Here is a 13,125-nt window from a genome sequence, read left to right on the forward strand (position 1 = left end):
GGTGGAACCTCCCACCTCACCGCACTCCACAACCACTGAGAGGTTCCAGGTAACTCGCCTCCCCATCCAACTGCCTCAGGTGGAACCTCCCACCTCACCACACTCCACAACCACTAAGAGATTCCAGGTAACTCACCTCCCTATCCAACTGCCTCAGGTGGAACCTTCCACCTCACCACACTCCACAACCGCTGAGAGGTTCCAGGTAACTCACCTCCCCATCCAGCTGCCTCAGGTGGAACCTCCCACCTCACCGCACTCCACAAACACAGAGGTTCCAGGTAACTCGCCTCCCCATCCAACTGCCTAAGGTGGAACCTCCCACCTCACCGCACAACCACTGAGAGGTTCCAGGTAACTCGCCTCCCCATCCAATTGCCTCAGGTGGAACCTCCCACCTCACCACACTCCACAACCACTGAGAGGATCCAGGTAACAGGCCTGCCCATCCAACTGCCTAAGGTGGAACCTCCCACCTCACCACACTCCACAACCACTGAGAGGTTCCAGGTAACTCACCTCCCCATCCAACTGCCTCAGGTGGAACCTCCAACCTCACCGCACTCCACAAACACAGAGGTTCCAGCTAACTCACCTCCCCATCCAACTGCCTCGGGTGGAACCTTCCACCTCACCACACTCCACAACCGCTGAGAGGTTCCAGGTAACTCACCTCCCCATCCAACTGCCTCAGGTGGAACCTCCCACCTCACCACACTCCACAATCTCTGAGAGGTTCCAGGTAAGTCGCCTCCCCATCCAACTGCCTCAGTTGGAACGTTCCACCTCACCGCACTCCACAAACGCTGAGAGGTTCCAGGTTCCATGGATACCAAAGACACACCTAACAGTTCATCATTTATTTAATTCGTTTTTTATTTTACTGTGTGATATAGTTAAATATAACCTTTCACACAAGGTACTCAAACAATTAGACATTAAAAACAACAACAAATCTATTGAAACCAGCTTGATAAATCTAATAGAAGCTCTTGTTAGTGCAATTTGATTCATCCTAGGATACGCAATAAAAATTCAGGTTTGGATATAAAAGAAACATTGTGCACAAAGCTCAAGACATGCACTTGGCTTCAATTCCCCAAAGCAATGCACTCTAACCATAAGCGTGCCAAAGTTTCAATCTTGGTTTGACCGTTGCACAAGCGACAAGTTCTTTCAGTGCGCGCGGCTTGCCTGTCAGTAAATCCCACAAGCTGCCCTAGCTGGAAAAGGCAGATTTAAAACATAGGGAAGTCTCTGCATAAGTTCCCCTTCTACTCAAGGCTGCAGGGAAGAGCATGAGTGATTCTGCGACCGGTCCCTCAGTCTCTCACTAGCCCTGCTATCCCATCTCTGCATAAGTTCCCCTTCTACTCAAGGCCGCAGGGAAGAGCATGAGTGATTCTGCGGCTGGTCCCTCATTCTCTACCTAGGCCTGCTATCCCATCTCTGCATAAGTTCCCCTTCTACTCAAGGCTGCAGGGAAGACCATGAGTGATTTTGCGACCCCTCCCTCATTCTCTCCCTAGGCCTGCTATCCCATCTCTGCATACATTCTCCTTCTACTCAAGGCCACAGGGAATAGCATGAGTTGTTCTGTGACCTGTCCCTCAGTCGTTCCCTAGCCCTGCTATCCCATCTCTGCATAAGTTACCCTTCTACTAAAGGCCGCAGGGAAGAGCATGAATGATTCTGCAGCCGGTCCCTCAGCCGCTCCCTAGCGCTGCTATCCCATCTCTGCATAAATTCCCCTTCTACTAAAGGCCACATCTCTCCCTAGCGCTGCTATCCCATCTCTGCATAAGTTCATCTTCTATGCAAGGCTGCAGGGAAGAGCATGAGTGATTTTGTGACCCCTCCCTCAGTCGTTCCCTAGCCCTGCTATCCCATCTCTGCATAAGTTCCCCTTCTACTCAAGTCCGCAGGGAAGAGCATGAGTGATTCTGCAGCCGGTCCCTCAGCCTCTCCCTAGCGCTGCTATCCCATCTCTGCATACGTTCCCCTTCTACTCAAGGCCGCAGGGAAGAGCATGAGTGATTCTGCGACCCGTCCCTCAGTCGTTCCCTAGACCTTCTATCCCATCTCTGCATAAGTTCCCCTTCTACTCAAGGCTGCAGGGAAGAGCATGAGTGATTTTGCGACCCCTCCCTAATTCTCTCCCTAGGCCTGCTATCCCATCTCTGCATAAGTTCCCCTTCTACTCAAGGCAGCAGGGAAGAGCATGAGTGATTCTGCGACCGGTCCCTTAATCTCTTCCTAGCGCTTCTATCCCATCTCTGCATAAGTTCTCCTTCTACTCAGGGCTGCAGGGAAGAGTATGAGTGATTCTGTGACCGTTTCCTCAGTCTCTTCCTAGTCCTGCTATCTCATCTCCGCATACGTTCCCCTTCTACTCAAGGCCGCAGGGAAGAGCATGAGTGATTCTGCGACCGGTCCCTTAATCTCTTCCTAGTGCTGTTATCCCATCTCTGCATAAGTTCTCCTTCTACTTAGGGCTGCAGGGAAGAGCATGAGTGATTCTGCGACCGGTCCCTTAATGCCATCCTACCACTGCTATCCCATCTCTGCATAGGTTCTCCTTCTACTTGGGGCAGCAAGGAAGAGCACGAGTGATTCTGCGACGAGCCCCTTTGTCTCTCCCTAACCCTGCAATCCCGTCTCTGCATAAGTTCCCCTTCTACTCAAGGCCGCAGGGAAGAGCATAGGTGATTCTGCAGCCGGTCGCTCAGCCTCTCCCTAGTGCTGCTATCCCATCTCTGCGTAAGTTCCCCTTCTACTCAAGGCCACATGGGAAGAGCATGAGTGATTCTGCGACCCGTCCCTCAGTCGTTCCCTAGACCTTCTATCCCATCTCTGCATAAGTTCCACTTCTACTCAAGGCCGCAGGGAAGAGCATGAATGATTCTGCAGCCGGTCCCTCAGCATCTCCCTAGCGCTGCTATCCCATCTCTGCATAAGTTCCCCTTCTACTCAAGGCCACATCTCTCCATAGCTCTGCATAAATTCATCTTCTATGCAAGGCTGCAGGGAAGAGCATGAGTGATTTTGCGGCCGGTCCCTCAGTCTCTCCCTAGCCCTGCTATCCCATCTCTGCATAAGTTCCCCTTCTACTCAAGGCCGCGGGGAAGAGCATGAGTGATTCTGCGGCCGCTCCCTCAGTCTCTCCCTAGCCCTGCTATCCCATCTCTGCATAAGTTCCCCTTCTACTCAAGGCCGCGGGGAAGAGCATGAGTGATTCTGCGGCCGCTCCCTCAGTCTCTCCCTAGCACTGCTATTCCATCCCTGCATAAGCTCCCCTTCTACTCAATGGAGCAGGGAAGAGCATGAGTGATTCTGCGTCCGGTCCCTCAGTCTCCCCCTAGCCCTGCTATCCCATCTCTGCATAAGTTCCCCTTCTACTCAAGGCCACAGGGAAGAGCATGAGTTGTTCTGTGACCTGTCCCTCAGTCGTTCCCTAGCCCTGCTATCCCATCTCTGCATAAGTTCCCCTTCTAATCAAGGCCGCAGGGAAGAGCATGAGTGATTCTGCGGCCGGTCCCTCAGTCTCTCCCTAGCCCTGCTATCCCATCTCTACATAAGTTCCCCTTCTACTCAAGGCCACAGGGAAGAACATGAGTGATTATGCGTCCGGTCCCTCAGTCTCTCCCTAGCGCTGCTATCCCATCTCTGCATAAGTTCCCCTTCTACTCAAGGCTGCATCTCTCCCTAGCCCTGCTATCCCATCTCTGCATAAGTTCCCCTTCTGCTCAAGGCCACAGGGAAGAGCATGAGTTGTTCTGGGACCTGTCCCTCAGTCGTTCCCTAGCCCTGCTATCCCATTTCTGCATAAGTTCCCCTTCTAATCAAGGCCGCAGGGAAGAGCATGAGTGATTCTGCGGCCGGTCCCTCAGTCTCTCCCTAGCCCTGCTATCCCATCTCTGCATAAGTTCCCCTTCTACTCAAGGCTGCATCGCTCCCTAGCCCTGCTATCCAATCTCTGCATAAGTTCCCCTTCTACTCAAGGCCACAGGGAAGAACATGAGTGATTATGCGTCCGGTCCCTCAGTCTCTCCCTAGCGCTGCTATCCCATCTCTGCATAAGTTCCCCTTCTACTCAAGGCTGCATCTCTCCCTAGCCCTGCTATCCCATCTCTGCATAAGTTCCCCCTTCTACTCAAGGCCACAGGGAAGAGCATGAGTTGTTCTGTGACCTGTCCCTCAGTCGTTCCCTAGCCCTGCTATCCCATCTCTGCATAGGTTCCCCTTCTAATCAAGGCCGCAGGGAAGAGCATGAGTGATTCTGCGGCCGGTCCCTCAGTCTCTCCCTAGCCCTGCTATCCCATCTCTGGATAAGTTCCCCTTCTACTCAAGGCCACAGGGAAGAACATGAGTGATTATGCGTCCGGTCCCTCAGTCTCTCCCTAGCACTGCTATCCCATCTCTGCATAAGTTCCCCTTCTACTCAAGGCTGCATCTATTCCTAGCCCTGCTATCCCATCTCTGCATAAGTTCCTCTTCTACTCAAGGCTTCAGGGAAGAGCATGAGTGATTCTGCGGCCGGTCCCTCAGTCTCTTCCTAGTCCTGCTATCCCATCTCCGCATAAGTTCCCCTTCTACTCAAGGCAGCAGGGAAGAGCATGAGTGATTCTGCGACCGGTCCCTTAATCTCTTCCTAGCGCTGCTATCCCATCTCTGCATAAGTTCTCCTTCTACTTAGGGCTGCAGGGAAGAGCATGAGTGATTCTATGACCGGTTCCTCAGTCTCTTCCTAGTCCTGCTATCTCATCTCCGCATAAGTTCCCCTTCTACTCAAGGCCGCAGGGAAGAGCATGAGTGATTCTGCAACCAGTCCCTTAATCTCTTCCTAGTGCTGTTATCCCATCTCTGCATAAATTCTCCTTCTACATAGGGCTGCAGGGAAGAGCATGAGTGATTCTGCGACCGGTCCCTTAATGCCTTCCTACCACTGCTATCCCATCTCTGCATAAGTTCTCCTTCTACTTGGGGCAGCAAGGAAGAGCACGAGTGATTCTGCGACCAGCACCTTAGTCTCTCCCTAACCCTGCAATCCCGTCTCTGCATAAGTTCCCCTTCTACTCAAGGCCGCAGGGAAGAGCATAAGTGATTCTGCAGCCGGTCGCTCAGCCTCTCCCTAGTGCTGCTATCCCATCTCTGCGTAAGTTCCCCTTCTACTCAAGGCTGCATGGGAAAAGCATGAGTGATTCTGCGTCCCGTCCCTCAGTCGTTCCCTAGACCTTCTATCCCATCTCTGCATAAGTTCCACTTCTACTCAAGGCCGCAGGGAAGAGCATGAATGATTCTGCAGCCGGTCCCTCAGCATCTCCCTAGCGCTGCTATCCCATCTCTGCATAAGTTCCCCTTCTACTCAAGGCCACATCTCTCCCTAGCCCTGCATAAATTCATCTTCTATGCAAGGCTGCAGGGAAGAGCATGAGTGTTTTTGCGACCCCTCCCTCAGTCCTTCCCTAGCCCTGCTATCCCATTTCTGCATAAGTTCCCCTTCTACTCAAGGCCGCAGGGAAGAGCATGAGTGATTCTGCGGCTGGTCCCTCAGTCTCTCTCTAGCCCTGCTATCCCATCTCTGCATAAGTTCCCCTTCTACTCAAGGCCGCGGGGAAGAGCATGAGTGATTCTGCCGCCGCTCCCTCAGTCTCTCCCTAGCACTGCTATTCCATCCCTGCATAAGCTCCCGTTCTACTCAAGGCAGCAGGGAAGAGCATGAGTGATTCTGCGTCCGGTCCCTCAGTCTCCCCCTAGCCCTGCTATCCCATCTCTGCATAAGTTCCCGTTCTACTCAAGGCAGCAGGGAAGAGCATGAGTGATTCTGCGTCCGGTCCCTTAGTCTCCCCCTAGCCCTGCTATCCCATCTCTGCATAAGTTCCCCTTCTACTCAAGGCCACAGGGAAGAGCATGAGTTGTTCTGTGACCTGTCCCTCAGTCGTTCCCTAGCCCTGCTATCCCATCTCTGCATAAGTTCCCCTTCTAATCAAGGCTGCAGGGAAGAGCATGAGTGATTCTGCGGCCGGTCCCTCAGTCTCTCCCTAGCCCTGCTATCCCATCTCTACATAAGTTCCCCTTCTACTCAAGGCCACAGGGAAGAACATGAGTGATTATGCGTCCGGTCCCTCAGTCTCTCCCTAGCGCTGCTATCCCATCTCTGCATAAGTTGCCCTTCTACTCAAGGCTGCATCTCTCCCTAGCCCTGCTATCCCATCTCTGCATAAGTTCCCCTTCTACTCAAGGCCACAGGGAAGAGCATGAGTTGTTCTGTGACCTGTCCCTCAGTCGTTCCCTAGTCCTGCTATCCCATTTCTGCATAAGTTCCCCTTCTAATCAAGGCCGCAGGGAAGAGCAGGAGTGATTCTGCGGCCGGTCCCTCAGTCTCTCCCTAGCCCTGCTATCCCATCTCTGCATAAATTCCCCTTCTACTCAAGGCTGCATCTCTCCCTAGCCCTGCTATCCAATCTCTGCATACGTTCCCCTTCTACTCAAGGCCACAGGGAAGAGCATGAGTGATTCTGCGGCCGGTCCCTCAGTCTCTCCCTAGCCCTGCTATCCCATCTCTGGATAAGTTCCCCTTCTACTCAAGGCCACAGGGAAGAACATGAGTGATTATGCGTCCGGTCCCTCAGTCTCTCCCTAGCACTGCTATCCCATCTCTGCATAAGTTCCCCTTCTACTCAAGGCTGCATCTATTCCTAGCCCTGCTATCCCATCTCTGCATAAATTCCTCTTCTACTCAAGGCTTCAGGGAAGAGCATGAGTGATTCTGCGGCCGGTCCCTCAGTCTCTTCCTAGTCCTGCTATCCCATCTCTGCATAAGTTCCCCTTCTACTCAAGGCAGCAGGGAAGAGCATGAGTGATTCTGCGACCGGTCCCTTAATCTCTTCCTAGCGCTGCTATCCCATCTCTGCATAAATTCTCCTTCTACTTAGGGCTGCAGGGAAGAGCATGAGTGATTCTATGACCGGTTCCTCAGTCTCTTCCTAGTCCTGCTATCTCATCTCCGCATAAGTTCCCCTTCTACTCAAGGCCGCAGGAAAGAGCATGAGTGATTCTGCGACCAGTCCCTTAATCTCTTCCTAGTGCTGTTATCCCATCTCTGCATAAGTTCTCCTTCTACTTAGGGCTGCAGGGAAGAGCATGAGTGATTCTGCGACCGGTCCCTTAATGCCTTCCTACCACTGCTATCCCATCTCTGCATAAGTTCTCCTTCTACTTGGGGCAGCAAGGAAGAGCACGAGTGATTCTGCGACCAGCACCTTAGTCTCTCCCTAACCCTGCAATCCCGTCTCTGCATAAGTTCCCCTTCTACTCAAAGCCGCGGGGAAGAGCATGAGTGATTCTGCGGCCGCTCCCTCAGTCTCTCCCTAGCACTGCTATTCCATCCCTGCATAAGCTCCCGTTCTACTCAAGGCAGCAGGGAAGAGCATGAGTGATTCTGCGTCCGGTCCCTCAGTCTCTCCCTAGCCCTGCTATCCCATCTCTGCATAAGTTCCCCTTCTAATCAAGGCAGCAGGGAAGAGCATGAGTGATTCTGCGGCCGGTCCCTCAGTCTCTCCCTAGCCCTGCTATCCCATCTCTGCATAGGTTCCCCTTCTACTCAAGGCCACAGGGAAGAACATGAGTGATTATGCGTCCGGTCCCTCAGTCTCTCCCTAGCGCTGCTATCCCATCTCTGCATAAGTTCCCCTTCTACTCAAGGCTGCATCTCTCCCTAGCCCTGCTATCCCATCTCTGCATAAGTTCCCCTTCTACTCAAGACCACAGGGAAGAGCATGAGTTGTTCTGTGACCTGTCCCTCAGTCGTTCCCTAGCCCTGCTATCCCATCTCTGCATAAGTTCCCCTTCTAATCAAGGCCGCAGGAAAGAGCATGAGTGATTCTGCGGCCGGTCCCTCAGTCTCTCCCTAGCCCTGCTATCCCATCTCTGCATAAGTTCCCCTTCTACTCAAGGCTGCATCTCTCCCTAGCCCTGCTATCCAATCTCTGCATAAGTTCCCCTTCTACTCAAGGCCACAGGGAAGAACATGAGTGATTATGCGTCTGGTCCCTCAGTCTCTCCCTAGCGCTGCTATCCCATCTCTGCATAAGTTCCCCTTCTACTCAAGAATGCATTTCTCCCTAGCCCTGCTATCCCATCTAATAAGTTCCCCTTCTACTCAAGGCCACAGGGAAGAGCATGAGTTGTTCTGTGACCTGTCCTCCAGTCGTTCACTAGCCCTGCTATCCCATCTCTGCATAGGTTCCCCTTCTAATCAAGGCCACAGGGAAGAGCATGAGTGATTCTGCGGCCGGTCCCTCAGTCTCTCCCTAGCCCTGCTATCCCATCTCTGGATAAGTTCCCCTTCTACTCAAGGCCACACGGAAGAACATGAGTGATTTTGCGTCCGGTCCCTCAGTCTTTCCCTAGCACAGCTATCCCATCTCTGCATAAGTTCCTCTTCTACTCAAGGCTGCATCTCTCCCTAGCCCTGCTATCCCATCTCTGCATAAGTTCCTCTTCTACTCAAGGCTTCAGGGAAGAGCATGAGTGATTCTGTGACCCGTCCCTCAGTCGTTCCCTAGCCCTGCTATCCCATCTCTGCATAAGTTCCCCTTCTACTCAAGGCTGCAGGGAAGAGCATGAGTGATTGTGATTCTTCAGCCAGTCCCTCAGTCTCTTCCTAGCGCTGCTATCCCATCTCTGCTTAAGGGGTGTCAGATCATGCTTCCAGTAAATCCCAGTCTCACTGGGTCCTTTCACATTTGGTATTTCTTTTTGTACAGATATTTTTGCCAGTATCAATCAGTAGGACCCCTCGAGCTCCTTATGCCTCTTTGCCCTCCATTCCTGCTTTGTGTATTAATCACTTATTTTTAACAAACATTCTCTTCTCTCTCATCCTTTGAAGTGACGCTTTCACTCTGTCTCCCTTTCGCCTTGCCTGCTCCCTCTTTTATATTAGCCACTGTCCATGTCTTTCCTACTCACCCCCTCTGCATTGCTGTTTGCATCTCTATTAGACAGTACGGCTCTCACCTCCCTGGATATTTACATTTAGAATCAGTGTATGCAAATGTATCTCATGAATATGAATGAGGGGTAGCCTGAAAACCCGTCAGGATCCCGGCCCTCGAGGCCTGGAGTTGGACAACCCTGTTCTCATATTAACTGGTTGTCTCCATCACTGTCACAATCTCTTGGTTAGTTTTCTTCTAGTATGTAGTGTTCTCTGTGTCTTTCTTTTCTGTACACCTTGCATTTGCACTGTCGCCGCGCAGCTCTTTTTTTCTGTTTTGGAGACACTGCTGAGATTCAGTTTTTTGGATTAATTTCCTCTCATGTTGCCTCTTCTATCTCCAGGCTTGATGTCACTCTTCACATTTCTGGACTCGATGCCGGTTAAAGAGAAGGGCTGAGGTCGCCCCCTGGCTGTGTGAGCTGGTGCAACAGACCGGCGCTCCGGCCCAGCATGGCTGCCAGAGCGTCTCCGCTTCATCTCGGTGATGTCTTCAGCAGCCTTCAGCAGGTAATCACTCGACAAGGTTATTTGAGTCGACTGCTGTGTTGTTTCCTGCGTCTGTTGTAGGAAAAGTCGAGACACTACAACATTCTTTCTAATGTTTCAAAAGGCTTTGAGTGAGAAGAATAGGGCATATATTGATCTGTGCTTCAGGTGCAGTGGGGGATAAGAAGGCACTGCTAGAAGACACAATCCCTCAAACCTATATGCAGTGGTAGAAGTGCACTGAAAAATGTAGTAGAACTGTGGTCTGGGCAGGGGAGAGGGTAGGCGTAAGCCTAGTGCAACATGCGCCAAGGGATTGCAGCTGGGGCATTGAAATAGTCTAAGTGACTAGTAACTAAGGTTCCTATTGCAACTTTACACTTGCACAGGGACAGGATTGGACAAATCCTCTGTATAGAATGGTGAATATGGTCGTAAAAAGTAGAGGAATGGTAAACAGAAAAAAATAAAACTAGTGGAATACCGCTCCCGTGTGTTCCCGCTCACTTCGATCACTGCCTATATAATAACACCATGGCAGAGGACCAGCGATAAAGTGCTCAGCTGGTTCACCCAAATTCAGGAGGCACAGTACACGCTCTCCCGAAATCTCTTCTTCTGCAATGGCCGCCACCATCATGTATTAGGATGGCTGACTACGCTCTCCCACCCACTGCAGGTAGGATTGGCTTCCCCCTCCTGATGCCCGATGACAGTACCAGTGAATACCCGAGAGGCAAGGTGGGGGCAACAGAGGATTGTTCAGGGCCCCCAAGAAGACAAACAATGTGATGCAGAGACAAGTCAGCTCGGGGGAAGGAGCGCATGCGTAACCCTTCCCCTAGTCTGTGAGGAACTTTGGTTGGAACATGTGCTGCCTCCATTGTATACGTGTCCAGTGCCAAGGACGAGCGGTGGCAGCTTCCTTCTGCCGAATGCAGCTATTGAAGGCCCCTAAAGGACAGGGCAGGGGGTCAAAGCATTAATATATAACCTGACAGTCACAAAATAAGTAACTAGATCTCTACGAGTTTGTGGCCCGGTGGGCCTTTTAACAACACATGGCTGAGGTCTCCTATGCTAAGTGTCTAGGGTGAAGTCTTCTTTGTTATTGTTGGGTGGTGATAGGGCAAAATGGTGCAAGATGTTCTAATGTGGCGTGGCCCTGCTCAGGGTTTGTTATAATAAGTGCATTGCCTGACAGATGTGTTGAACTAAGTGCTTGCTCGGCTTCAAAACCTTGCAGCCAACCATCCTGATTCTGATGTGAATCCAGAGGAACCAGAGGTGCAGCCAGGATTATCTGACTAGGGGGGTCTGAAGCTAATGTAGTTGGGCCCACCGCAGGGACATTAACACTGTGCTGCTGAGTGGGCATTTACAGATGTTAGGTGGGCCTTGCCCGCTCAGGCCCTACCCTGTCTACGCCTCTGAGAGGAACCCCTCTCTTAATCTTGTATCAAACAGTCCATCAGGTTACTTAGTAAAGAATTATAAAATCAAATATTTGCTTGTTGTATATAACCAAGAAAGTGGCATGCATGCGTAGACAAATATGGAACATCCCAGTTTCACTCATTCAGTTTCACTCCACTCGACTACACCGAGGCAGTGCCCATGCCTCCGATTCTCACAACAGCTGAGGTGTGACTTCTGGCCTCCTCGGTGGTTGTCACTGTTGACTCACTCTATGTCTTTGTGTTGAGGTACTCCCAACCTCACCCGACTGCTCCACGGCTGCGTGAATGCCTACGATTCTCACAACAGCTGAGGTGTGACTTCTGGCCTCCTCGGTGGTTGTCACTGTTGACTCACTCTATGTCTTTGTGTTGAGGTCCTCCCAACCTCACCCGACTGCTCCATGGCTGCGTGAATGCCTCCGATTCTCACAACAGCTGAGGTGTGACTTCTGGCCTCCTCGGTGGTTGTCACTGTTGACTCATTTTATGTCTTTGTGTTGAGGTCCTGCCAACCGCACCGGACTGCTACCCGACTGCCTCCATGCCTCTGATTCTTACAACAGCTGATCTGTGAGTTTTGGCCTCCTTGGTGGCTGTCACTGTTCACTCACTCTATGTCTTTGTGTTGAGGTCCTGCCAACCTTACCGAGTGCTCCACGGCTGCCTCCACTTCTCACCACAGCTGAGGTGTGACTTCTTGCTTCCTTGGTGGGTGTTACGGTTGACTCACTCTACGTCTTTGCATTGAGGTTCACCTATGAGCATCCGTCAGGCAACTTGGCGTGTGAACATCGGTGAGCATGTGGACAGCATAGCAGGACACATATGCACGTCAGTGTGCATGTGCTGTGTGCACATGAGTGTATGGCTGGCACGGGAGGGTGAATTCTAGGGCACATAACTGTGGAAGTGCAGAATGGTGATCAGCTTGTGGGCAATGCCTGGGTCACTCAGGGTGGAGAGTCCTGTGAATACGCCCATGTGTGGACATAATGTGAACAAATTAGTACGCGGTGTCCAGCCGGCATGTGAGCTTGTGAGTGAGCATGTCAGTCAGTACATGTCATGTGGCTATGCCAATGTTGAGACATCCCGCTGGAATCATAGAACCACTGTGACGTCATCCGCATCCAAGTCGTTGTGGGATCCAAACCTCCAACGATGAAGAATTGTAACAATTGGACTACAGTTAAGATGTGAGACAATATTTACTATGACAAACTACTATACAAGATACACTGTAGACATTAGTGCAAAGAGATGAAACCCACACACCAGAGCACAAAGAGAGGGCTCACAGGGGCAAAGATCACAAGATGAGAGAACTGACAGAAAGCATTGACAATGTGGTGAAACTTTGTAAATGGCTGCTATTGTGCTGCCTTCTCACGATCATCTATACGCACAATAAGGGGTCCTTTATTCCTAATCTATTTTTATTTATGAACTATAAGGGTGCAGAAGTAAGGCTCAGACACAATGGAGGCATATATTTGGATATAGACTTTTATTAATAAAAAAAGGGTTGGAAAAATGCCTCTGTCCCTAATGCTAAGAGGGGTTCCCTGCCTCAAAGGAAACTAGTGAAATTGTCAGGAAGCCCGAAACTAAAAAGTCTGTCTCTGTCGTGCCCAATAAGACCTGCTCCTGTCCCTAACACTAATCATCTTAAATAGCCGTGCAAGGAGGATCTCTTCCTAAAGTTAAAAGTGTTCTTGATGTTTTCAATCAACAGAAGAGTTCCCAGTTTCACTAGTAATATAAGTGATGCAAAATAAGGCTCCAAAACACAAGATCCCAACGCTAGGGCTGTGCTCCTTTCCCCTAGGCTTCTCCTTATCCTACGCTGCTGGACAATTCACATGGCACGGCTCCCTAGCTTCACAGTTCTTATATCCTCTCAGCTTGACGTGCTCCTTTATCAAGCATAGGGTTCCTCTTATCAGTCCCAGGGTTCCTGACCCTCTTATTCTCAGCATCTCAAATGGATGCGCGGCCCAGACTCACAATACTTTATACGGCTTGGTTCACTCTCCTGCCAAGCAAGTGATCTCTCTTGGGCTGTCTCTTTTCTTCTCACGGGGTCCCAGACCCGCCTTGCTTTAAACATTGGTTTCTCACATGAGTGAGGCTCCCAGACTCGCACCATTGTGGTTCACTCTCCTGTCAAGTATA

At 51.0% G+C, this 13,125-nt stretch overlaps 1 protein-coding gene across 1 annotated transcript in view; it reads left to right on the forward strand.

Annotated features, from left to right (window-relative positions):
* Window positions 1-13,125, forward strand: part of SLC4A3 (solute carrier family 4 member 3) — a 660,038-nt gene that overhangs the window by 86,657 nt on the left and 560,256 nt on the right. The window contains exon 2 of the mRNA XM_069616955.1: window positions 9,346-9,511. Within this exon, the coding sequence (XP_069473056.1) occupies window positions 9,455-9,511 (57 nt within the window). The 5' untranslated portion in view covers window positions 9,346-9,454. The remainder of the gene's footprint in view (window positions 1-9,345; window positions 9,512-13,125) is intronic.

This window comes from Ambystoma mexicanum, chromosome 9, assembly GCF_040938575.1.
Source record: "Ambystoma mexicanum isolate Mex_15411 chromosome 9, UKY_AmexF1_1, whole genome shotgun sequence".
NCBI lineage: Eukaryota > Metazoa > Chordata > Amphibia > Caudata > Ambystomatidae > Ambystoma > Ambystoma mexicanum.